The sequence below is a fragment of the Athene noctua genome, chromosome 26, assembly GCF_965140245.1.
Source record: "Athene noctua chromosome 26, bAthNoc1.hap1.1, whole genome shotgun sequence".
Taxonomy (NCBI): Eukaryota; Metazoa; Chordata; class Aves; order Strigiformes; family Strigidae; genus Athene; species Athene noctua.
In genome coordinates this window covers 3,297,190-3,323,028 of record NC_134062.1, presented here as the reverse complement: position 1 = coordinate 3,323,028, position 25,839 = coordinate 3,297,190, and the positions used below count along the sequence as shown (strand labels likewise).

The 25,839-nt window shown below is 53.7% G+C and overlaps 2 protein-coding genes across 2 annotated transcripts in view; both read right to left on the bottom strand.

Annotated features, from left to right (window-relative positions):
• POU2F3 (POU class 2 homeobox 3) overlaps positions 1–9,198 on the bottom strand; it is a 41,957-nt gene extending 32,759 nt beyond the window's left edge. Inside the window, exons 1-3 of the mRNA XM_074927518.1 lie at positions 8,913–9,198; positions 4,523–4,576; positions 3,659–3,727 (exon numbers count right to left, since the gene is read on the bottom strand). Of these exons, the coding sequence (XP_074783619.1) occupies positions 3,659–3,727; positions 4,523–4,576; positions 8,913–9,198 (409 nt within the window). The remainder of the gene's footprint in view (positions 1–3,658; positions 3,728–4,522; positions 4,577–8,912) is intronic.
• A 4,644-nt stretch (positions 9,199–13,842) lies between these two features.
• OAF (out at first homolog) lies at positions 13,843–25,453 on the bottom strand. The gene is given in 5 exon segments (XM_074927418.1): positions 13,843–15,457; positions 15,956–16,136; positions 16,691–16,825; positions 25,017–25,363; positions 25,366–25,453. Coding segments are annotated over 5 exon segments (1,011 nt in total). The 5' UTR covers positions 25,439–25,453; the 3' UTR covers positions 13,843–15,182.
• Between the last annotated feature and the right edge of the window lie 386 nt (positions 25,454–25,839).

Sequence of the window (25,839 nt, the reverse complement as noted above, 5' to 3'; positions counted from 1 at the left end):
GGGCTTAGATAAACCACAAGAAGGGGGAGATCTCTGCCTCTCGGCTCGAAGACCAGGGGCGACACTCTGCAGTGCCAAGCCCCCACAGTTCCCATAAAAAAAAAAAAAAAAAAAAAAAAAAAAAAAAAAAAAATCAACCCAGAACTTGCTGGCATGGCTTTCATCAGTTTAAAAAGATGAAAAGAGCTTCCAGCCAAGCATAAAACTCACGCTTGTCATTACCCCCCATGGAGTCAGTGGGACTGCCTGCAAGCCCAGCCACAGGCGCTTCAGGCCAAGCGTTAAACCACGCTGACATCCCCCAGGAAAGGGTAAAGAGGACCCTCGGACTGGAGAGATGACCCAGCGCTCAGCCCGGGACTGACCCACGCGGCTCCTGGCCGTCAGGCCAAATCAGTCCAAACCACGGCCCTTGCGGGAGAAACTCCTGCCTTACTCCCCTCTTCCTCCTCACACACATAACTGTGGTAAAAAAGGCAGAGCTACAGTCAAGGAAGGATTAAGATTCACAGGAGTAGGCAGGGTAGGTGATATTCCTTAGAAATATATATATATATATTTTTTTTTAATCATAGCTTTTTGTAAAATGGCAAAGTTTCGCTACAACCGGTAGACATGGAGGAGTGGAATCAAAGAAAAATGGATTTTTGGAGAACGTCTTACTAAAAAGCTTTGAAGCATTTTCTGTGAAATTGGTGTAGATGAAAAAGAAAAAAAAAAAACAACCAACACAGCAAACCAACTTTCCTAACCTCCTATAAGAGATGAACAATTTTGACAATTTTCTCAAAAAAAAAAAAAAAAAAAAAAGCCCCACGATTATTTTAAACACTTTCAAAGTAAAACAGTGCCCCAAATTACCCTTTTTCCCTCTCTAAGCCTAGAACTGGCAGAGATATGAAAGGATGAGATTATACTTCTGCTACTGACACTTCCCATCAGATCTTTAGGCATCAGTTTTAGATCAAGGGCTTGGTTTACAAAAGCATTTTGGCACCCAACTCCCTCCAGCGTGTTTTTTTTTGGTTTTTTTTTTTTTTTTTTTTTTAATTCTTCTTGGAGCCAGTCTGAATCTTTTGGTGATGAAAGGTCTTTGTAAATATGCACCTAGAAGGATTTCCATTCTTTATAAGCTATAATACTGTTAGTTTGGTAACTGCCCTCTCCTTTGGGGGTAACAAGATTCCTTGGGGATCTGTGTGGATTCATTAGGAAATGGGTCTTCAATTAATGAGTCATTGGAAAACAGATTTTCCCACATGAAGCTGGTAAACAAAACACTCAACTATTAGGTGTTGCAGTAAATATTCCTCTAACAATGTGTATAAGGGAAAGTAAAAACTTCCAGGGAAGCTCAGTACAAAGAGCTTTGTTGTTTATAAACAGAGTGGTCGGAAAGAGGGGAAAAAAAAAAAAAAAAAAGACAAAGAGGCGTAGAGGTTTTGGGTAAAACATCGAGGCAAGACCCTCTGTGGGCTTGACTGGTCGTGGGTGCCAGTGGGGCACCTGAAGGGTCACATCTACAGCTGAGCAATAGCGTGCTCCCGCCCTGGCCACCCTCTTCTCCGGGGGTTCTGGGAGGGGCAGAGAGCTCCCCCCCGAGGAGGGGTCGTGGCTTTGGGCTAGGGAGTCCCCCAAGAAGCTCCTCACTCACTGCAGTGTCTCTCATCACAGCTAAGCCTGCTGTGGTGATCCTGAACGCATCGACAAGTCACGGGGACTGCATTAGAAAAAAAAAAATAATAACTTAAACAGGTTCCTTGTATCAGTCCGAAGAGAAGTGTCGCTCTTTTGCAAATGAAGGAGATTTACTTGTTCTGATTTCCCTGCTTGATTTGAAGGCTCCTAGGGCAGAGCTAATGCTGCTGCAAACATTTTTATTATTTTAAAACAAATTGACTTCACTTCTCTGCTTGCTTTTCCCGATTACCACTAGAAAGAGGTGCTGCAGCTAACACGAATGCCTGTCTGGGAAGCTTAAGCTGAAAACCATAATTTATCCAATCAACTGTGATGCCAGCTTCTTGCCTGTTTAACACTTCTGACTACAGCATCAGCAGCCAGAATATCCCACCACAGTTAGTAAGAGCCAATACCAAACCCAAATAGCGACTGTCATCCCAGTACAGCCTTCCCTAATCTTGATTCAACGATGCTCTCCGCCAGCTCCGCGTACTAAGAGGCACGAAACATTTCAGGAGGCTGTGGTTCCCAGTTTAAGGCCCTGTAACAGCTACCAGGGTTTTTTGAAAGAGCTTGGGAAGTCGAGGACGTGTTTGTTACTAGGCGGCTTGGAAACGTTTATCTCAAAAAAACCACTTGGGGTCATCTGAAAGCCCTGAGCAGAAGCTGACCTGACCAAAGTCAATCAGAGTTCATGGACGTGAATAGAACCAGATTTTATCTCTACCTTAGATTGTGTCAAACAACCCAGTTTAATAGCTAAGAGCACAGAGGGTTTCTAGTCCTCACGTAAGGTGTAAATAAAGGGGTAGTTTTAGTCCTATCAAAACATGCCTAGAGTTCTCTGGTTTTACCAAGAACTTTTTCTAAGTTCTCTCAAATGACAGAGGTAAAAGAGAAACAGTAAAATCATTCTCCATAAAGTTTTAATCTGCTGTTCCACACCCCCCCGCCCCAAGCCTAGGGCTCTCCATTACTCAAGGAGTAGCGATTCCTCCACACCGTCTCTACCAGTTTGGGGTTTAAAAGGTGTTTATTTCTAGGTGTACAGACAAGCCTCAGGGTTTCTAACAATCTTAATTTCTTATGCCTAGTGGGTGCTAAAAATATTTCTTCTTGCTGTTTATTTGCCTAAAAAGGAATCCGACCATGAGCCTTTGTGAAATTACAGACTTCAGGTCTCGCATGCAAAGCCCACTGCGGGCAGCGTCAGTCAGAAGTGATGCCAGAATACACAGAACTGATTTTTCTGGTGTCTATCACACCTTGTGGCAGTGCAGAAGTTGGTAGGTAACCTGGCAGAAGTCAATGCTAACACCAGCACTGTCATCTTCAAAGGAACACCCTGTTCTTCAGCTTTCCGTATTCAAGGAGAACTGGGGCTTTTAGCCACAGAGCAGCGAGTCGGAGCAGCTGTCAGGTGGGAGTAGTGGAGGTGAGAAACCCAACCATGCTTCAAGATGAGGAGTGATCAATTTTTGCTGGAACTACCCACTTGGATTTGATTATTCCCAAAGTCCTTCCTATTTTTCTACATATACGTGGCCAAGAAGGTCTTATTCCCCGGGGAGTTTTGTCTAAGGAAACGTTCCTCACACGAACCGTGTATAAAATGAAGAGCTGTTTGTGCTAAACTGAGCGGACCAAGAGTATTTCAGTGGCATTATGCCTTTGGCAAGAGGTGAGCGCATTTCCATGCTAAAACCGCAGAGGACTTTACTGAGACACACACTGATTCACTGCTGTTACAGAAGGATCTTGCATGCTGATCAAGATACGAACGCAATCCTAGCCCAGAGCACATTCTTGATCAACTCCCAGGCTGGTTGGAAGAGCGTAACGTAGCAGCAACAGGAGTCAAGCAAAGCACAGACAGAAACTTCCAGCACCCACAGCCCCCTTTTCTTTTTTTCTTTTCTTTCCCCTCCCTCCTTGAGTTCCCTCACCTGCCCCCCACATCCTGGACCCTCCTTACCTGGCTCCACCTGGTCAGGTTCGTGCCGAGTATCTGTGGAATCTGCCGCATCACCGCTCATCTTGATCTCTGGAAAAGAAGGCACAACTGATTTTAATAACAGGTCACAGTCCCAGGCAACAGGCACATGTGGCTTCCACTAAACAGCACAAATGAATGTGTAATTATAATAAACCATCAGACTTTCAAATTTCTGATTCCTCAACATACAGTCACTAGAATATTCATCAGCTCCGAGGATGCACTTTTCCCTCCTGTTGCTCTTCGCATCCCCCTCGTTCCTTCCCCCCTCCCCAATTTGCTGCCGTGCTCTCACCTTTCCCATCTCACTCCTCTCCCCCACAGAGGTTTGTTTAATCACGGGGGGGCCCTCCCAGCCTCTCCCCCGAGCTTTATGCTGGCATCCCAAACCAGCCCGCATGGCTCTCAGCTTGACTCCATCCCTCACCACACCTGTAGAGGCAGGGGGGCCCTCCCAGCCTTCCCCCCCCCTCCTACATCCTTTCCTCGTCCCTCAAGAGGGCTCGGCCCGGCCGGTGCTTGGCGCTGTACAAAGCTCACGCAGGGAGGACCAGCCTTGGAGAGGCAGGCGCAGAGCAAGATGCTCTCCAGGAGAGAAGCAAAGTCTTCTCCTCTCGCTGCCTTGCAAACTCAGCTTGTTTCTTTCCAGAGGTCTGGTCCCTATTTTCAAACGCTTACCCCTGCTCTCTCCGCCGTGCACATCCTCACCCCCCTCTCAAACCATGAAGAAGCTGCCTTGCTCCAAAGCATTGGCCCCAACCCAGGAGCCAGAGGAGTGCTTTGCCGTAAAGCTCCTGCGTATTTCCCCCCATCCTTATCCATGCCAATAAATTTGTCATTTACCCTTGAAGTGATGGCTGCCACCACACCCGGGGCCACGTTCTCCTTCGGGGACAGCTGAAAGAAAAGGTGGGAAGAGTCAACTTTGCACTGGATTGCTCATCTCCTCCTTAAAAGAGACAAAGTACACACCAGTGAAAAAAGGAAGAATATCTATTCAAATTCAGATGGACATCCCCTCAGCTCTTTTACCCTTCGCATGGGAATTTTAACTCTTTCCAGGCTAGTTGGGGAAAAAAAAAAAAAGATAATATTTTTTTTATAAAGAACCAACTGATTTGCATGGGCTTCCTGCAGCCAATCCCGGCCACAGAAGTCATCCGATTTGCATCGGGTAATAACAACAGTGTGAAAGCTGGGCCAGTATTTGCTGTGGTTTTGCTGGGGTAGAAAAGGCAGGTGGAAGCCTTCTTAAAGGCATCATGCAAACCTTTTCCTCTTTCCTATATATGCCTTGTATTATTTCCAAACAGCCAAAAGGGTGAGAAGAACCCCCTAAGTTTTTATACCTATTTCCCTCTATTACACACACTAAAACAGGCAGGCCTTTTTGTTTTGTGTATTTTGTTCAAGTTTTCTTTTCCCCCTATTCAAACTTCCAGTGTGCAGATGACAAAATAACTTTTTTTTTTTTTTTTTTTCACCAAAACTGAATAGCTTTGTTTAGGTTAAAGTTGGAGGCTTTTTCTTCAGCAAATGAGTAAAGAAAGAAAAAAAATTACAAGATTTTATATCAGAGACAGAGTACAGAAACATTCACACACTTGAGAAATTTCCTTTCTTTAAGTTGTATTAAGTAGTGCGGGGGAAAAGGAAAGAGAAAAGAGTTGTGGGATTTTTCCCCCTTCCCTTCAAATAAACCCGCTGCAATTAAGACATGAACGTTTAGTGGGGTTTCTAAATGTTTCTACTGCAGGAAGAGTAATTATCATCAGCTATAAACATCTTCTTGTCTTGTAATACTGCCAAAGGACCCTAACTGAGGCAACCTACAAAGCACAAAGTTTTGCTCGCTGCCAAAAAGTGTCTTAAAAAAAAAAAAGAAAAAAAAAAGCGCCAAGTTCTCATAAAATAGAGTATGAAAAACCATAAACTGTGCAAAAGTTTGTTGCTTGCTTCAGTGAGAAAGTCTGCAAGGCTGCAAAAAAAAAAAAAAAAAGTAACGCAGGTCTCATTGCGAGCACAGAAATAACGAACGAACGCGTGTTAGGGAAAGAAAATTATCTAATCACTGAGATCAGCGTGCCTCTTCTGGGCACAGATCGAGAGACAGCGATTCAGACAGAGTCCAAGGAGGGAAGACACAGAAGCAAACCTGAGCAGGTCTCGCCCTCTCACAGGAGTAAGCCCTCAGCCCCTCTGCCCTTTATAACCTGGGGTGGGCGGGGAGGAACGGTGGAATATCACCCGTGCCTTCATTACACATCACATGCCATCCATCAGTTAAATTCCCTCCTTCTGGAGTCAGGAGATAAGAAGATATTACCCCGTGATTCTCTCATGCATAGAGCAGAAGAATTTTATTTTCACAAAGATTCAAATCCCCATCATGAACGTACACATGTCGTTACGGTGTAAGTATCATGTGGGGGAAAAAAAAAAAAAAAAGCGCAACTGGAAGAAAAATAAAACCCTTTTGATCAAAGCCTACTGGTCTGGGGCTGGCCAGCTTTTATGTGCACAGTGGTGCAGCACCAGCCATCCTCTGAGGGGTCCTCAAGGACAAGGAGCAGACATACAGAGGAATTACTTTCTGATATAAGTGTCGTCAAGATAAAGGCAACACCATTTTATTGACACCCAAGAGTCTTCCACTATAACCCAGAGTGACGCATCTGGATTTGACCTCCCCTCCATCTGAAAAACAAGACAGGCTGTGAGACTTTGAGGCCAGCTAAACGCAGGCTCCTTCCATACAGCTTTGCCAGGTTGGCAATATATAGAGAATAAGCAGGCTAGTGGAAAAAAAAAAAAAAAAAATCTCTGGGAAAAATAATGCAACTTAGGACTGCCTAACTCCTAACCACAGACCTATTAGGAGCCGCCACTGTGGCCTGGACCATATTAAAAATGTGCTGCTATACCTCAGCTAGCAAACATACCTGGAGTAGGGGTAGTCTGGTTTGTTCGCCCAGACCAAAGAAACTCTACCAGTGCAGACACTTCTCCGGGGATACATCTGCATCTCTATTTTTGCTGAAACAAATGCTGTCAGCAAATAAAGCTTTCCCAAGCCCTTATTCCTAGCAGTTGTTCAGACAAGGGCGCTAGGGTAAACCAGCCTGATGGCTTTAAAAGGAAAAACGAAAGCTCGTGGTGGTGGGGAAGGGCTGGAACCCAGTTTGGCTTGAGACCATTACATGGGGCCTACTGAATTTTCTGTGCTTTAGGTGCCCGAGCCCTTCTGGAGGCTGCAGGAAGGTGAAATCTCCAAATGCCTGGGGAGGAGGTGGTGGGACACGCCGGGGAACACGCAAACCCTCTCGGTAGGGTGGAGGGTATGTGGAGCCCGAGCAGCCCACCTTCATCTTGCACCCTGTGTCCTCTCTGCAGGGCCAGGGAAGGAACGGAGCACACCTCTGCAAGCAGCTTACTGCAAGGGCTTGCTCTTTGGGGACCCCCAAGGCTGAACACGCTGAACTGCCTTTGCACAAGGGTGAAGAAACACCCTCCCACCAGCGCTGGGCTCTGGCATGTGGAAGTGGCTGGGCCCAGGCTGGTCTCCCTCCCTGCGAAAAGACTGCTTAAAGCTTAGGCCCTTCTGACAGATTTGGGCGAGTGGAAGTTTAGCACGGAGCCAGCTCTGCACAGCTCCTGGCCAAATCCTCCCTGGGACCGATGCCGCTGGCTTTGACAGAGGGCACAGTATCGATCTTGGGAATCTTCTCATGAAGAAAGAGTCGCCCACAAGCAAAGCAGATGGGTGGATAGGAGCCTGCGGGGGATGCGTCCCCGAGAGACACCACACACAAGCACACCCATCGCAGGTGCTCAGACTAGTCAGGCTCACACGCTGAGCCAAGACCACGAGCCTCCCGCAGCCTCTCCTCACGGCCGGCCGCGCAGCACCAGGGGGTCCCCCGCTGCCTCCCCGCCCCGTGGCTGGCACAGGGAGCCAGCCTGCTCGGCGGGGTGCCCACCCGCTGCGAGGGGGCTGCTGGCACCCCAGAGCCGTGGGGAGGTCACAGAGCAGCCGTGGAGCAGAGGCTTTGGCCACCTCTGCCGGCCCGTGGCAGGCTGGCGCTGTGTTGGGTGATGGCATTGCCACAGCATCTGCCTTGCCTGGCCCGCCTGCCTCTGAGCCCACACAGGGGCCTGTTGAGGGGCTATGAGCACTGAGCATGGACTACCAGGTCTCCCCTGCACAGCAGGGCCACCAAACACCCGAGCTTTGCTGCAGCGTGCCAATAGGTACAAGGGCAACGGGCCTGGGACATGATGGATGTATCCACCCACCCCCTCCCCTCCAAACCTGGGGACAACACTCAGGGTTTTGCGCTGCACAAAGCACTGGACGCAGGGCACACGGCTCCGGTACCCCAGTGCCCTGGTGCCTGTCAGATTCTGGCCTTCCCTGCTGCCACCTCAGCGTCACCCTCAGCTCCATCATGCCCAGGGACGCCGTCCTTCCCCACAAGCACGGGGGCTCGAGCTGAGGGCAGAAGCTAAACTCACTCTGTGAGGGCGAGCCAGCGCTGAGCACAGCTCTGAGGGATTTGGCAGTGATTGCTCTCGTTCCCCAGCTAATTGCAGAGGAGAGGGCTGCTCAGAGAAGATTTGAGACTACCTAAGCTGTACCTCTGGATCAGACCCCCTGGAAGGAGCCTCCCTCCTTCTGAGTATCACTGTCCATTCATTCCTCACCCAGCCCAGCCTCCTGCAGCTCCCTCCTCATTCATTTCTCCCTCCTTTTCCCTCTTTGTCATTAACTTTTCTCCTTCCAACCCACATCTCATCTGAGACTCACTCTCACACACACACTCCTCCACCCTCATCGCATCCCTCTGAATTTATCCCCTCTCGCTCCTCCCGGCTTTATCCCTGTGACTGGACCCACAGGTCAGGCACTAGGTGCCCATTTTCCAGGTACCCGAGAGACCTCTGCGCTCTGCTCCTGGACCCACATTGGGGTTGGCAGCACGAGCACTGCGCCCACACTGTGGGCATGGCTTGGCATCCCCCTAAATAGGATCAGGGCAGCATCCATCCCCCGATAGGAACGTGAGCACTTAACCGGGCACTGCCTGCTATAGCTGACTCCAGCGAGAGAAGAGAGGAGGGAAAGGAGGGAGGAAAGTTGATAGGAATCAGAGCAACCCCCATTTCCAGCCCAAGTCCACGGTCTCAGCTACGTGGTGAGCTCCAGCCCGATCCTTCCTCAAGTGCTCTTTACCTGCGTGCACAGATTCCAGGTTCACCATCCTGCTGGTGGAGGGAAATCCGCGGTGCGCCCAGCCTCCTGCCGTCAGCCCCAGGTTACCAGGGGCTGCCAGTTTGCCCTCCCTCCTCTGCCACCCGCTGCCTCTCGAACCGGGCGTGGGTCCGCTCCCGAAGGGACCTAGAGCTCCATTGCCTGTTGCCATGCAGGGCCAGGTGAGCATGCGGCGCCACGCCACGCCTCGCCCCACCTCCGGCTCCCTCGGGTGCCCTGACACCCAGCAGCCTGGCGCCCGGCCCATGCAAAAGCCTCCATTTGCATATTAGTAACTCCGGGATGGATGAGTCCCTGCAGCGCTACCAGGGCGTGGGGTGGGGTGGGAAGGAGGGAGGAAGGAAGGCGGTTTGCCCGCCCTCAGCTGCACAGATACACCCCGCAGCACCTGCCTGCTGGGCTGCGAGCGAGGGGCTTTGCGGGGGCTCCGCCGCCAGCCCCAGACCCGAGTTGTTCCATCGTGGGAAAGCTTTTGGCTCTGTCCCTTGCAATGCATGGGGAGGAGAGGCCGAGGCATCGAGCCAGGCTGGGCAGTGGCCACCAGCACCCAGAAGGGAAGGTGTTTGAGCTGAGGGAACAGCCCCTCCAGCCCTTTCGGCTTCATTTCTGGCCTCTCTGATAAGCCCTGGGGTCTGCTCAGAGGGAGCCACGAGAGCAGCCTGTGCGGTTGAGTCTTGGCATCCCCTAGGTCTGGGCTGAACCTGAGCGATGCTGTACGAAACAATCAGCACAGACAGGAAAGTTAAGAGCAGAAAGGTAACCTGGTCTGGCTAAAGACACAGTGTTGGCAGCACATGGAGACCCCCCCTTCCCTGACTTGTGGTACATCAATCCCCCAAGAAGTGTAGAGAAGAGGCAGACAGCCTCTTCCTCCTCCATGTTAAGGCTGCAGCATGTAACCGGCTTCCAGGGAAGCCAGGGGGGAAAAAAAGTCCCCTAACGTTGGCTTCTTCTGTAGGAAACTGCCAGAGGCCGGCTCCTCAGCCGACGCTCTGTGCCGTGACAGGGACCAACAGTCGCCCTGATGGACCCTGGCACTGCGGCTGGTCCCTGTCCCTGCCGTGCGCTGCCTGATGCCCCCCACCACGGCCCAGGGTAGCAGGACGCCTGCGTTCAACTCCTGAGCTCCAGCCCTGCTCAACCCCCTCCTGAAAGCGTTAACACGCTCCATTGGTAGCTGCCAGGTACAAGCTATCACACATTCATCTCTCCCTGGCTAATTCACGTTCCAGGGCTCTCGGCTTTCCCACATACTGCTCTCCCTCCCTGGAAAGACAGGTTTCTCTGAAGAGATGGGTGGGCGGGCGAGCAGGCTCTGGAGCCTCACCTCCAACCCAGTCCTAGTTATGGGGCTGGAGTGGTTGGTTGCCCTCGGCTTGCGTGGCCAGAGAGGACATCCTTGGGAGAGGGCAACACGCTGGCAGGAAAGGGAGGATGTCTTAAACGAAACTCTAACAGGGAAAAAGCGGAGGAAAGCAGGGAGGAGAAATGGAAGAGGGAAAGCGGGGCGGAGGGGAAGTTCCTGAGTCATACTAAGGTTTGCGGGACGGGGCGCAAGGGGAGAGCGCTGCGGGCTGCCTTCAGCGCTGCTCCAGGAAGCAGAAAGGTGCCGGGGGGTGGTTTGCACTGGCAGCTTGTTTGAAGCTGCTGGAGGGACTGGCCTCCTGCCACCGATCCCCAGCCCGTGGCAGAGCCCCAGCCATTCAGGCCCTGATCCTCAGGGCGTTCCTGGGCAGCTGCTGGTCTGTTTTCTAGTGTTTTCTGCATGACCCGTCTGGGTCACCTTTTCTGCATGCACGTCTGGGTTTTCCCCATCCTGAAGACTGATGTGATCAGGTGTCCTCACTGCGTCAAACGTGCATTTGCTGGTGGCTTCCAGCCAGTTGGAAGGCTCTGGAAAGGCTGGGGACCCCGAGAGCTCTGCTTACCCCCTCCCCATCAGAGCACCTTTTGTCCCCCCAGTCGGGAGTTTCACTTGACAACGATCTTTGCTCTCTGCTTGCTGGTGCTGAGCCGAGCAGCCTGTCCCGGAGGCCCAGGGAGGCAGGTCCCCGCGGGTGGCACCTCCACCCCGGCGGACAGGGATCCCGGGCATCCGGACAGGGATCCGGGGCAACCGGACAGGGATCCGGGGCAACCGGACAGGGATCCGGGGCATCCTCGGGCGGGGATGCTGGCCCGGCCACGGGCAGGCCCGCAGTGCCCTCTCCTGGCCCTGCCCGCGCCGCTGGGATCTGCTTTTTCCCACTGTTACTTTGTGGTGACCAGAACAGCAGGGAAAATATTAATATCGAGGCACTTTTCCCCCTAGACAGCTTCAGTGCTGCGCCATGCAGGCAACAGAATACACACACACACACACCCCCATCCCCTGGCTAAGCCACCTGAAACACCTCTGCCACCCAGAGAGAGAGAAAACAGAGGAGGGACCACAGCACCATCACTCCTGTCTGCTGCGGAAAGAAGACATTCCCTTCTCCAGACAAAGGCAGATTTGCTTTAACTCTGTCCTGAGATGATCACTCCTAGATGCCAGCAGACGTGCTGCTCTTTATCTATTTATTTATTTATTTTTCTCCCATGGCCATCAGTGAATGATCCATCTGCTCTCATGTGTTCTTCCACTCCTGCTGTCAATGTTTATTCCGCTCTTGGAGGAAGATAAGCTCTGCAGATAGCACCTGATTTATGGAGTATGGCCTTTGGACGGGCCCTGAAAGCACAAATCAGGGAATGGGTTGGGTTGGAAGGGACCGTAAAGCCCATCCAGTTCCAACCCCCTGCCGATGGGCAGGGACACCTTCCACTAGACCAGGTTGCTCAAAGCCTCATCCATCCTGGCCTGCAGGAAGATGTTACAAAATCCCCTACTGCTTTTTTTTTTTTTTTTTTTTTTTTTTTTTTCCTAGCAGCGAGGATTTTTATACCAGTTCTCTTGGCCAACTGCGCCTTTTCTCTGTGCCAGGGAGGTCTCCTGTCTCCACCTGCAGCAGCTGCTTTCCGAGAGTGTTATTTAAGTGCATCAACAAGGATTTTTCTTTGGAAAGGCAAACACACCGCAGTGCAGTTCTCAAGGCTGGGGAGACAGCGAGATCTTGCCGGGCCCGGGGTGCGCAGCCCCGAGGAGGTTCTGTCCCCGCACCCCCCTCAGCTCCGCAGAGCCGAGGCGTGCTCCGCCAGCACCCACTTGTGGAGGCCGGGAAAGCTGCACTGTAAGCCGGGCTGCCCCGGGGAGGGCCCCCCCAGAGCCAGGCAGGGCCCCCAGCTCCGGGCAGAGCCCCCCCAGAGCCGGGCAGAGACCCCCAGAGCCAGGCAGAGCCCCCACCCCTGGGCAGAGCCCCCACCCCTGAGCAGAGCCCCCCCCCCCCCGAGCCAGGCAGGGACTCCAGTCCCGGGCAGAGCCCCCCCAGAGCCAGGCAGAGCCCCCCGCCCCGGGCAGATCCCCCCAAGAGCCAGGCAGAGCCCCCAGCCCCGAGCAGAGCCCCCCCAGAGCCAGGCAGAGCCCCCAGCCCCAGGCAGACCCCTGTCCTGTCCCGGGCCCAGGCAGTGATGGGGCTTCACTGGTGCCCCCCGCGATTGCCAAGCCCCCCACCACTTCTGGCCAACCCTTCGGACCCCTCGGGGCCCCGGGAGCCGGGGGACACGCAGGTGATATTAGCCTGGGGAGGCCCCAGTTGCTCACCCCCCCCTCAAGGCCCAGCTCTGCCGGGGCGCACACCAGCCCAGAAATGACTGTGGAGTTGAGCTCAGTGTGTCCTGCCCGGTTTAACGCCCCTCACTCATCTCTTACTCCTCAAAATCCCCTCCGACCCTCTCTGCTGAGCGTGGGCCCAGCTCGTAGGAGGCTCCTCCATCACCCCCAGAGCCGAGGCGGTGGTTTGGTTCCGCTGAGCACCACGCTGCTTTTCCTGGAAATACCCCAGGAACCGGGGAAGGGCCGAGGAGTCTCCGGGCACCCCAGAGCCCCTCTGCTCCAAACCCAGCACGCTGGAGCTGGCGGGGGTATGACCCAACGCTCCCAGAGCGAGCTCCTGTCCCCTCCCAGCAGCCCCGTGACGGAGGGAACAGTGGGGATGGGCCCCAGGGCTTGTAGCCACCCTGCCACCCTCGCCCACTGCCCACCTTGCCCCACGGCTGGCTTAACCAGCAAGCAGGGACAAATCCCACCGTGTCCCGCTGCAGCAGGAGCCAAGGCAGCGGGGAGCAAGCCCTGCAAATGCTGACCACCTAAGTGAAAAAGCAGAATTTCAGCTTCCCCAGGAATGACAGTCAGGGGGCAAGGCTCAAGCGGAGGCTGCAGCAAGTCCTTGTCCCATCTCTGCGCTCACCACACTAGGGGGAATCAGCACTCCACGCTTCTCCCTCCAGCAGCCGCGGAATGAGAGCTCTGAGCTGGCCCCAAACTGCCGCCCTCGCCTCCCCTCAGCTAGAGCTGCAGGGGAACGGACAAAGATCAGCTTCGGGAGGCTGCTGGAGCCACACAAACCTCCAGCCACATGGTGCAGCTGCAGAACATCCCCTCGTGGGACCCCACAATCCCTCGGAGAGAAGAGCGGGCACCCACCTGCCTAAGCCCAGGACCTGCCTAAACCCAGGACCCACCTCTGCTGCTGGTCTTTTACTTAGCAGAGCTCAGGCTCAAAGCTTTCACAGCTGCTTGAGAAGTCAAAGCTGTGTCCCTACTATGGCTGGGTGGACGTTACGCTTGAGATGCAGGAGCACACCGATACGTGTTCACGGTCATGAACAGCAGGACGTTCCCCCTCCATGGGTCTCCAGTGTCGTAGGTGTAGGCTTGAGATTTACCCATAAGAAAGCAACTCTCAATCAAAACCCCAAACATCTGGATGTCAACAGACTATTATGCACAGAGAATCTTTTAGGCCAGAGATGCTTTAAAAAAAAATCAGTTTATTTTACCTTACAAATCATAAATAATTTGGTTTTTTAAAAAAAAATCATTTCAAGTGTGTTTTACTTCATGTTGCAATATTAAAATACCTTTCCCTTCTCCCCCCTTAAGTGATCAATACAAAAATAATTGCGACCAAATTATTTTTTTTTCCTTTTTTCAAAAATTCCTGTATTTTAGGCAAAAAGGCACATTGTGAAGGCTTTTCACCAGGAGGTACAGGGGTTCACAATGACCCCAAGAGCCTCTCTGCTTGTTCTAACGTGAGAGGAAGAGGACACAGGAACCAGGGAGCACTCCTGCAGTGCGTTTTGTCTGATGCCCTCCAGGTGTATACCAGGGCCAAGGTCAGCTTCAGTGTTGTCCCTCTTTTACATGTAGGGGAAACCAAGGCACAGCAAAGCAGTACAATTATCTAAGAGCTTCTTGTGAATAGCTGGCAGAGTAGGACATAAAACTGGATATAGATGTAGGATGGTGTCTTCTTCGGAACGACAGCACAAACCCACCTGGGACCACCCTCCCCCCTTGCAACCACAATGTTATAATGGTAGTCACAAGTCTCTAGATGCTTCTTTCTTAGTGGGAGAGTCACAGGACCAACGCAAAAAGTTGGACCTTCACTATTCTAAAAAGGGATTAATGAGAGCCCTAATTATCAGCCCTTTGGAGGCAAAGTCATTGCTGGGATGTATCTCCCCATTGTATCTTCTAGTCACAGGCAGGATAAAATAGCCACTTGGATACTAGGAAAAGCTACAGGCAGGCTCTTGCTTTGGGTAGGCTTTGCACCTTCCTCGCTCAGGGTATGTGGTCCCACAAATCAGCTGTTTTCCCATTGGGAAGTGCTGTTGCATCACCAGGAGGTGGTGAAGTCAGTGAAGGGGCTTCTTCAGCAGCAGAGATGTTTGACAACCCAGGTCATCAAGACCATTTCTCTCCCTGCCCTGACCGCTCACATCAGGATGCTCGAGGCTGATAACTGATCAGAGCCGCCTCCTTTTACCTCTGCTAACACCAGAGCAGGGCCAAACACACCCCTGCCGGTGCTTCACCCCAGAAACCTGCAGCTCCTGCTTCTTCCAGGGCAGGAGAGCATCAACACGCAGGGAGCTGATCCCACTTATCACAGTATGAGAGAGTCACAGGGGGCCAGAAGGAAAGGCACACACACACACACACAGAGCTCTCCTGGTACAAGGCACTGCTGTGAACCATAATTCCTTCTTTGGAGCAGCCAGCTCCAGGAAGCCCTTAGCATCATAAATGGTGGCAGGAGGCAGATGAGCTGCCCCTTGAAAAGGTCTGGCCTGGCTCTGCTAGGTCTCCTCGTCCCAGAGACACAGCTGTTTCTGCGGCACGTAGTAATCGAAGGTGTAGCCCTTCTGGCAGCTGCGGATGCCACATTTGTAAGAAGAAACCTTGCCCCCAGCATCACGGCTCTTGCAGTACTTCAGCATGCACGGGTACCACTCGATGCTCAGCGAGTAGCTGCAGATGCAGGGTTTCCAGCGGTCTGCACACAGCTTGCAACGCTGCAGGTCAGGGAGATCCGATGTCTGCGGCAGGACCTCGAACATGGAGCCATCCACCCCTGCGGGAGAAAGCAGAGGGACATCGCTCAGGGCGCTGCCGAAATGCAAGGCCAAAGGAGAGAGCCGCCAAAGCAGGTACTGGGCTCTCCACACGGTGTCCAGGACAGTCGAGGAGGAGGAGGTTAGACAGAGCGCATGTCCAGGGGCAATTTGGACACGAGTCCTGACAGGAACCACAGCAGAAGAAAGAGCCCTGGGGAAAGTAAGCCAAAAGACAGACAAACTGTGTAAAGAACGTATTTCTTTTGGGTGACGGACCAGGTGAAAGGTTACCTTGAAAATACCCACCTAATTAGGTTCACTAGGAGAGCACCACCAAAAGAGACTGGTGCAGTGTGCCGTGCGAGCAAGCGATACGCATGCCTTACTCACTGTAAAGACAGCGAAAGAGAAGCCAAAATCATCTGCACTGATCGCCAGAAACCTGGCAGGAAAGATCACCGCAGAGTGCCAACTTGCTGACAGGAGCAGTTCCAATGAAACCAAGGGAAACTTACCTTTCTCCAGCCAAAATTTGACATCATCTTCTCGGGTGTAAATCGCTTCTTTGGCCTCTGCACAGACGTTGTGGATGTGATTGCTCAGCTGGGCCCCCTTGCTGAAGTTGACAGCTACATCCATGCTGAGATGCTCCAGGCCCCGCACCTCCTCAGCCTGCCGCACTGTCCTGGGGTTTTTCTGCAGAGGATGAAATAGCAAAAACCTGAATCCTGGTTGCAACAAATTATTCCTTACAGCACATCGTGATTTCATGCCAACCGAAGATGATGCGCAACTGGATGTTCCTCTGCAAACGCACCTGCACCCTATCTGGAGGGAAGGCACTTAAAAAACTTCATACTGATGCTGAAACTGGTGAGAGTTCATCACTGCTCTGATTTGCCTGTGACCGTTTCTCAATGATTTGTCGTGACGAACAGCCCCAAGTTCTTACTTCACCGGGCAAAGCAGGGCAGGGATTTTCATGGTGATTGCTCTAACCATCCTCCTGCCCTTTGATACAGACCAGGCTGAACTAAATCACGTCTCCTTCTGGGATATTAGTAGAACAGGATCAATACTATTGATAAACTTAGTTTAATACCGAGTCCCTCAAGCAGGAGGAGTGATTAAAGGTGGGTCTAACAGCTGAATACTCAGGCAGCTGCCCGGGAAGGGTATCCAGCTCTAGGAAACCCTGATGGACTGGGGGATGGAGGCGGCCCTGTAGCCAGCTGCAGGGTGCCCCTCACCTGCCGCAGCTTTGCCATGGACTCGCTGGGGATGATCTCGTTGCGGTGAAGCCGCGTGACGAAGCAGAGAGCTTGGAACTGGCTCTGGCCCCTCTCCAGCTCCCCCAGGATTAAGGCACGGAAGATCTTCACCTCCTGACAAAGACAGAAATAGAGTGAGAGTCACAGATCTTTGGCATTGGTGGGGTGAACCGAGAAGTCAGGGTTAAAGCGAAAGGCTCCAGCCCAAAGAACAAAGTCAAAGGTCTCATACTTCTACCTGAGCACAGGGGTGCAGTCCCAGGTTCAATCCCACCCAAAAGCCTGCAGCGTAACAACTGGTGTCTGTAAAGAAGGGAGGGTTTTCGCAATCCCACTGTGGCAAGGACAACTTGCTGCCAGGTCACATCCCACATCCACGGTTTCCTCAAACAACAGCTGGAGGTTTCTATCCTTTACCAAGCAGGGAGGCAAACCTCCAAGGAGTCTCGTTTCGTTTTGTTAAACAAATATCACACAGTCATTGTCTCCATACACTACCTAGGGCAAGCAGGACCAAATTTTCTCTACTGCCTTCCCTCACTTGCAACTGGCATCCTGGAGAACAAATTATTTACTTCTGAACCCAACAGCATGTGGAAGAGAAATGAAAGTTAAATTGTTAAAGCCAGAAGGAACCCATTATGATCAGCCGCAGCTGACCTCCTTTTTCTGCCTGGGTCAGTAATTTTGGCATTTTATAGAGAGAGCTTCTGACATGGATTGTAGTCCGTCTCCAAATCCAGCTTGGCAACCAGTCATGGTTACCTTCACGTAGACTCAATAGCAAAACCTCCCCACACCCTGTTCTGGCATGGATCGACAGTGATTTCTATGCAGGTATCAAATCATCTGGCTTCTGGGGCATTTGTAGACTCTGCAGGAATCCGCCATCCCCTGTCTTCGTGTCAGACCATGCCACCACCAGGGCTAAGTAGATGGATCAGAACGGTGTCTCCTCAGCACGAAGAGCAATTATTGCCTCTTGGCACCCACCCACAGCCATCGCTTAACATCCTCCGCAGAGAACGGACAGATATGGGTGGCGAGGGAGCAGCAAGCAGAAGCTGTGCCAAAGCTGCTAAGATCATCCCTCCCCTCCTGAGCTATTCCTGCCGGATGGCTCATGAGCTCAGCTTCTTCCAAACCTCATTCTGCCCTGAGAAGAAGGGAGCCTTTCTCTTTTCTACAAGCTCTAAGCAGTGTCTGTGCTGAGCTTTTCTGCAGACTAGCTCATACAGCCCACTATTTATTCCCTGCCTTCTCTTCCATGTCCAGAAGAGAAATGGTTACGCAATTCAGTGCACATCTGGACAGATGAAAGAACAGCTGCAATCTGGGATACGCTCCCCTCCCCAGCACAGGAGAAAGGGTTTTGCTGGGTGCGTTTGTTGACTGAAAATCTGCCATAAGAGGAGGATGTGAAGGAAGTTTGGGAAGAAAGAGCCACCAAAAAAGCTTGTGAAGTTACTATGGAATCATTATTTTTTTGACAGCTTTAATGGGGAGAATTCCCACTGAGACATTGGCACCACTGGAATGATCTACACTTAGTCCAGCTGAGTTCGTCTGCTGTGAGCTCCCGTACTGTGCAGGGCCCAAGGATGAGCAGACTTAAAACCAGCAGCTCACCCTGGCATATTCTTCAGCTGCAAATTTAAATTTAATTCACTTTGAACAATCAGCATTCAGCCTGGAAAACGCAAACAGGGATAGCCATGTTTTGCACTCGGAATGAAAACCTCTACAGGCGGGAGATTAAAAACAGTGCAGTACTTCCCAGGTTGGAGGCAATTTTTGTAAAATGAGAACATGCTGAGCAACTGATTAGTCCTCCTGATCTGCCTATTTAAGAATTAGCCTTCAGACATCCAACTCTCTTTCCTCCTCCCAGCTGATATGTGCGAGAGATTCACAGCTCGCGCTGCTCCTCGGGAGGATCTCGAGCTCCCGACTGATCCCACAGAGCTGCAGGTCCCTGCCTCTGCCTCCAAAGCCCGGAGTCCCCGCAGAGTCTGGGCAGAGATAAGCTCCCTCCCAAGCGGGCGCAGGTCCCAAGGCACCACTCCCACAGTATGCAAAGGGTTCCTGCATCCAGTGACCCTGTCCACTGAAGAATTCGGACAAAGGTTTTACGTATCTGGTTTTCCTGAGTTCCAAGCAAGCACACCGGAGAGGAAGGACCAAATCTACGTCACATCAGCGCACCACTGGAGCAAACAAACAGCTCTTGGGCATCGAGACAAGCACCAACTCCCCCCTCTGACCCGAGGCAGACAGCAGGAGCAAGCCTGGCATGCACAGGGTCACCAGCCGGTGCTGTACTGCCCTCGAAGCACCTTCTTGTGTCCCCTCCAGCTCCAGCCTTGCTCCCATCACACCAGCGAGGAAGTGACCTGGGGCTGCTGCTCAGCTACTCTAAATATTTACCTGCCTATCTCTGTGTGCTCCCTGAATTATAGGTTGATGAGTCCGCGATGAGTCCTCCGGTAAAGATCTCTGCAGAAATCATCACTGAAAGAGCTTCGCTGTTAGAGGATGGAAGGAGGGAGAAAGAAAAATGTGGGGAAAGGTGGTTTTGCAGTGGGGGGCTACAGCTGCAGGAGGAAAGAGCAAGGGGGAAGACAGTAAAGATCGACAGGGTGGTGTCCCACTGCGCGATCCATCCTTTCCTTCACCCCCAGATTCTCCTTTCTCAGAGAGGCACAGCTGATGGCTCTCACGCCTCCCCCCTCCTGCCCTCGGGCACACACCCAGCCAGCCCTTTGCTCCCCACCTGCCTGCTGCGGCCCCTGCCAGCCGAACCCGAGAGGCTCAGTGCCCAGCTGCTTGGACAGGTACATTAAACAGCAAAGCCAGATCCTTATCTGCATTCCACCAGCCCCGCCGACGCTGCTGCCTTCGAGAGTGACTGCCCCGAGCTGCCACCCTCCACGCCTGTAACCCCCCCGCCACGCCAGGCTTGGGTCCCCCAGAGAGGGGTCATTTCTTCTCCTGCTCCCTGTGTCCCCAGGGCTTCTGGCCCATGTCCCTCTCCCAGCTCTGTCACATTCCAGATCATCTAAAGCAAGTAACTGAGGCGTGAAGAGGGCTCTGGTGCTGCCTGAACTCCAGGTGTCAGGGATTTCCAGCACATTTACTGATACTGAGGGAGGCGCACTGGGAAAGACAGGACTGGTCTGGGTTTGCCCGCACTGAAATAACCAGTGAACCAACGAACAGCTTTAATCCAACTGTTCTGTTAGAGGGGCTGGCTCCTATGGCACGTGTTGGTCTAAAGAGAAAAATCCCACCTTCACCTGTCTCTGAGCAAACCCGAAGCGACCCTTGCTGTGGATTTCAGAGCAAGGCTAAAACTGTGCCACACACCGGCCCATCTTCTTGGGACCTGTGTCCTCTGCAGTAACCACTCTCTCCTGAGCAAGCAGTCTCTTATTTTCCCCAGCCTTTCTTCAACCCTCTGTCTCAAAGCCTTGCTTGGCTTTCCCTAGCCTCCCAGCTCGCCCTGCCCTGGCTCTGCAACCTCAGGTGGAGTAAGAACCCAAGCTTGTCACATCAAAAATATGTCACGCTTCTCACACTGAAAGCGCCACTGAAGTTCTTCCCACTCCGAGCGCCTTTCCCTCCGCAGCCACCTCACCTCTTTCCCACCAGCAGCAGCAGCAGGGCGAACCGGTGCCAAGGCGGGTACCCGGCCAAGGCAACAAACAGCACCTTTAATTCTGGATTTCTGCAAAATTTCCCAGCAGCAAACAAGTCCCAGCAGAACGCTGCCTTTGCAACGCGGGGACTCTCCGGATGAACTCATCACGGGGGCGTTGAGAATCCTTGGCCCTGACCCGCACTCGTGTGGCGGGTACAGTTACAGCTATTGTTTAGGTTTGGACGACAAACGCTTGGTGTAACGGAGAACAACCAGTTCTGCAGGCGAGCTCTAACCGTGGCACTGGAGGTAACCGCAGCCTCGGCTTTCACAGCGAGGGGAGAGCAGCTCCTCTTTCCTAAAGGCTGAAAGGAAATCAGTGCTCTCCCAACAGCCCAGGCTGCCTGCACTTATGAAAAGGACTTCCAGCAAAGACTAGCCTGCAAGGAGGAGCAGGGAAGCCATCCAACTTCTTCCCTCCTCGCACTGTCCTCAGCCAGCTCCTCCAGGGACTGTCATCTGGGGTGCGAGAACAATTCAACCCCCATTCCTAGGCTCTATCCAACAGGGACTTACAAGCCTGTGTGGTCTAGATCTGAGCCCAGCATCTCAACTTCACATTGAGTGGAGCCTACCAGTTCCCAGGGAAATAAATTATTTCAATGTCTTCTTCCCCACAACCCATTCAGCTTTCCTGCCAAATTTCTCTCCCCCAAGCACATCAGCGCTGCTGCGGGACCCACTTTTGTCTCTGTTGTCACACGCCCGCTCAGAGTGGGGGGGTACATGCAAGGGGCCACGCTGCTCGGGGATCTGGGTAACACCGGTGCCCCCGGGTCTGACTCCTCACCCTGTCAGCAGCCTTTGCTGTGGTCTGGGCCCTGCCTGCACTGCCCTGGGGTAACAGCTACAGCTGGCCAGAAAGGCGTCGTGAACAGAAAGAATGTGTTATTGCATCCACGTCGGGGGGTCCAGCCAGCTGAGTTACCCTGCCTGGGTGGGGATTATGATTTTTAACTCCTTTCCTACTGGAAATGGCTAGAATGAAGACAGTTTGGTGCACTGCCTCTTAGACTCAGGTATCTATAAAGGCAAATTAAGGATGTGCTGGCAGAGCGGAAAAAAACCCCCCACATATCCAGGAGCAATAGGGCTTGACCCTGACTCTTCCAAGCACTGAGCAGCCAGAAATCCCCACAATGCTCAGAAAATCATCCTCTAGGTTAAGCATCCTTGTGCTCAGCACCCACAACGTGAGCAATGCCTAAAAGTGATTGTCAGAGGCCACTTTTGAAACTGGATCCTCCCTAACAAGTTCCTTCCCCAAAGCGGTGGGGTGAGCAAAGGGCAGCTCTGGCCCTAAGGCAGAGTTGAGCCCTGGGCTCGGCTCAGCAGCCCTCGCGCTGCCCTGGCGTGGGGGGCAGCTGCTTCACCCCCACCCTCGAGGGCTCCGATCAAGAGAGAACATTCTGAGATACCTCACTACAGCTCAGGGTAACAGCCACCACCTTGGTTTAGTGCGCCATCCCTCCCGAGCCTTCCCAGAGAGCGCTGAATGATCCTCCTTTCATATTTTTGGTATCTCTACGGAGAAGAGACTGCTTTCCAAATCACACAGATACAGTCTTTGGGCAGATGCTTTCCTGTATCCTCTGCTCATTTAGCACCTAACACAGTGGACGCCTGGCAGAAGGAAATTCTCAGAACACCACCCCAGAATACCACGTAACATCGGCTTTATTAACAAGGACACTGAAAGGACTGGCAATGCGAGGGTTAAAATACAATTGTCCATGCTCTCTCCCTTGCGTTTCCAACTCATCCTTTTTCCAGCAATCAAATGGAAAAAGAAATTTTTATCTTTGTGCTGACCTTGGAATGAAACCACCCACTTCGTTCTCAGGCCACTACTGATCAACTGGCAAGATCACACTAGTCAAAGTAGACACAACATTTAGGGTTGCTGTTCCCCCTCACTCTTTTTTGCAATAGATTTTATGCCTGACAGTACTACACAAGGAAAGAAGAAATGTTTTCATCACGCTCTTTCAAACTGCAAGAAAGTAAACAGTCTTCACTACTGCACTGCCCAGAAAACATCAAGTCCCAGCTTGGACTCCCACAGACCAGTTTGCGCAGCACTACAGAAGAAAGCCCCCTGTGCTCTGAGGACACGACTCCTTCAGGTTCAGCTCTGGAGGGGATGCAGGGGTGGAAGGGAAATGAAAAACCCACCTCTGTGGAAGACCCAACCCCTGCTCAGGTCCCACCCAGCTTCCACCAGTGTCAAGAGAAATGAACCGTGATCTCATTGTAACTCCTTTCTTCTCCAGCCCCTGGTCTAGCAGCAACTCCTTGTCGGAAAGGAGAAAAAAAAAAAAAAAAATCTGCCTTTGGACTAACCCCCTGCAGTTTAAGCCAGAGAAGTGGAAAAATCATTTGTGCAAAACCCGAGCATCCCGGCCACAGCATGACCACACAACCTAGCTTGGAAAAGCCAGATCAACAGCCCCAGCTGCTTTTACCAAGGCTAAGAGCCTCAAGACCTTCTCTCTGGAGAGGAGAAGTTGTGTAATGTTAGTGAGAAGAGCACCAGAGCAGAACAGGGAAATGTTTGCGTGCAGCCAGAACAGGTCAGGAGGGGAAGCCTGGCCAGGCAGCTGCCTGCTCACATCATTACTCACTGCACCATAAATTCATCTCCTCGGTCCTTTATGTTTTTCTGGCTTTTTTCAGCTACTTTCCAGCAAAGCCATGAAACCAAGAGAGACGGTAGTACCCAACGGTTCTAAAACTAAAGATTATGAATGGACTTCTGCAAGTCCAATGCAAAGCCATCCAGGGACCATCTCGTCTGTATTTTCAGCAGGAGCTGAGGGGATGCATAGAGCTAAGGTTTTAACATATTTTAAGTCGAGATACCTTCAGAGAACCTGTCCGCTCAACTACAATAAGGATGAGAGCAACAGAAGAGGTAACATACACTCTGTGGGGTTTGTAGATGAGATTTGAGAGCAAGCTCCCCTCAAGAAGAGCTAAAGCAGGTGAAAAATGCTGAGATGATCAACAGCTCAGGACACCAGAAGAAGTCCCAAGTCACATCCCAGGCTCCCAAAGGGCCTACCTAGAGGACCCATAATGAATTTGGATTTCCCTTGGCCAGGAATACGCTGTGGTATGCAAGTTGACAATCTGCAAGCTCAAGAGCTCTTCTTCCCTCCCTTAACTTCCTTGGTGTGCCATGTGTTCTTGCAATTATTTTTTTTTTTAAACAGGAGTCACGGGACTGCTTCCCTACACGCAGTACGTGGAGCATAGCATCGCTTCCAACATCACCACGGCTTCTGCTAGCATCTTGGAAAGAGGTGGGCTTGCACCCTCCCGATGGAAGAGGGACGTCTGAGAGGCTTGCAAGGAGACCGAGACCAAAGAACGTAGCTGAAAGGGGAAGAGGCACCAGAACAATCCCTGGCAAAAGGCTCCAAGGTTCACCAACAGGTTGGGACACACCACCTTCCTATCTCGTGGGTCTGAGCTTCTTCCTGCTGCGAAGCAAAGTCCACCTGAGCAAACAGCCTGAACGGAGGGCTGGAACAAGATAACGCTGCCGTGCCACCCAGCCAGCCGTGCCACCCACACGGCAGCAAACAGCTTTTCCCTGGGCAAGAGGAAATTCGCTGCATCCCACCGGGCTCGGCATGCTCCAAGGAACGCCACGCTGGCCCAGGAGATACCATCTCCCGGCGAGACGTGCGGGGTCTTGGGCTTCGGCTCAGCAAGCCCCGCATCCCCGCAGAGAGGCCACGCACGGGCCGGGGAAAGGTTCTCCTTAGAGGGGGGCTGCTGTCAGTCCCACGGGCAGCTGTCAGGCAAACGCTTCCCACGCCACAAACTCACACGCGTGCTCCCAGTGAGCAGGAGCCCCCGTAGGGGAGTAACCGCACTCCACAGGCATCGTGGAGAGGGATGTCCCGGAGACAGAGCAGAGCGGGGTCACCCCCAGCCAGGAGTGAAGAACCTGAGGTCCCCCCACCGCCGAGCCCCTCCTGCCCTGCTCCCTGCCCGGCCAAACCTGCTGCTCACCCCTCAGCGGGGAGAGGCAGAGCTCCTGGGGCAGCTGGGCAGGGGAAGGCTTCGCCATCCGTCCCCCTGGGGGGGTTCTGGCACCCACCTTCGCCAGGGAGGAGGCAGGTTCCAGCTGTGACACCGCCGGGGACAGCGGCCCGGCGTGAGAGCCGCTCCGCGGGGACCCCGCGCTCCGTCCCCCCCGCTCCTGGGGAGCGGATCTGGCTCCCGGACCCTCAGCCAGGGTTTTCCCAGGCTCCGAGTCGGTCCCAGGTGCGGCGGGACCCCGTGCGCCGCTACCAGCGGGCGCTCACCCCACAGAAACCCGCACACCGGAGCCCTGACGCCGTCCTCTCGCCCACCCGCTCCGCTGCCCGGAGAGGGGTGAAGGACCCGAGCTCCCGGCCCGGAGCTCAGGCGGGAACCCCCGCGGGTCCTCCCGGGAGCTGGGGGTCGGCGGGAGGGGCCAGGCTCTGGGCGCAGCCCGGGGAAAGCTCCGCATCCCTGCGGAAGCTCCGCATCCCTGCGAGCGGGCGGACGCCCCGGCCCGGCGGGGATGGGGGGGGGGCGGGGGTTGGGGGGGCTCTCCCGGGGCCGTACCTGTCTGAAGTCGGCGGTGAGGGTGACGAGGGCCCCGTCGGCGGTTCGCAGCTCCAGGCTGACGCAGTCGGAGCGGCTATCAGCCTGCAGGCTCTCCTCCGTCACCTGCCCGCCGGGCAGCCGCACCCGCACCCGCAGCTCGGCCCGCACGGCGGGGCCCGGCGCTCCGGGCAGCGGGGCCAGCGCCAGCCACAGCAGCGCGGGCAGCGCCGGCAGCCGGCTCCGCGGGCCGCGCATCCCCCCCGCTCCTCCTCCTCCTCCTCCGCCGCCCCGGGGCGCGGAGCCGGGGCCGGGCGCCGCGGGCTCAGGGCAGGGCCGCCATGGGGCGCGGAGCGGCGGCGTGGGATGGCGGCCCGGGATGGCGGCCCCCGGCCCCGGCCCCGCTGGGCTGCCTCGGCGCGCCGCCCGCTCGCCCTTTTCATTCGAGCCCTCGGCGGGCTCTTCCCTCGCCCACCCCCAGCCCCCCCCCGGCCGTCACTTCCTTCCCCGGGCCCAGGGACCGGCCCCGCGCAGGCTGCGCGCCGCCCCCCCGTTAAAGCGGCAGCACCGGGCGGCGGCCGCCCCCGGGGGAGCGAGGGGCCGGGGGGGGGCCGGGGGGGGCCGGTCCGGGTCTGCCCGCGGGGGGATGGAGAGCGGCGTCTCCCCCTGCCAGCGCCGGGGCTCCCCCGCGCTCCCTTGGGGATTTTTCTTCCCAAACTGCACTTGGGAAGGGGAAGGGCAGCGGTAACGGCAAAACCCAGCTCTCCTGCCGGCACAGATACACCCCCAGTCCTCTGAACATGTGGGTGTTGTGAATCAAGGGACAGTTACGGGGTTGCTCAGC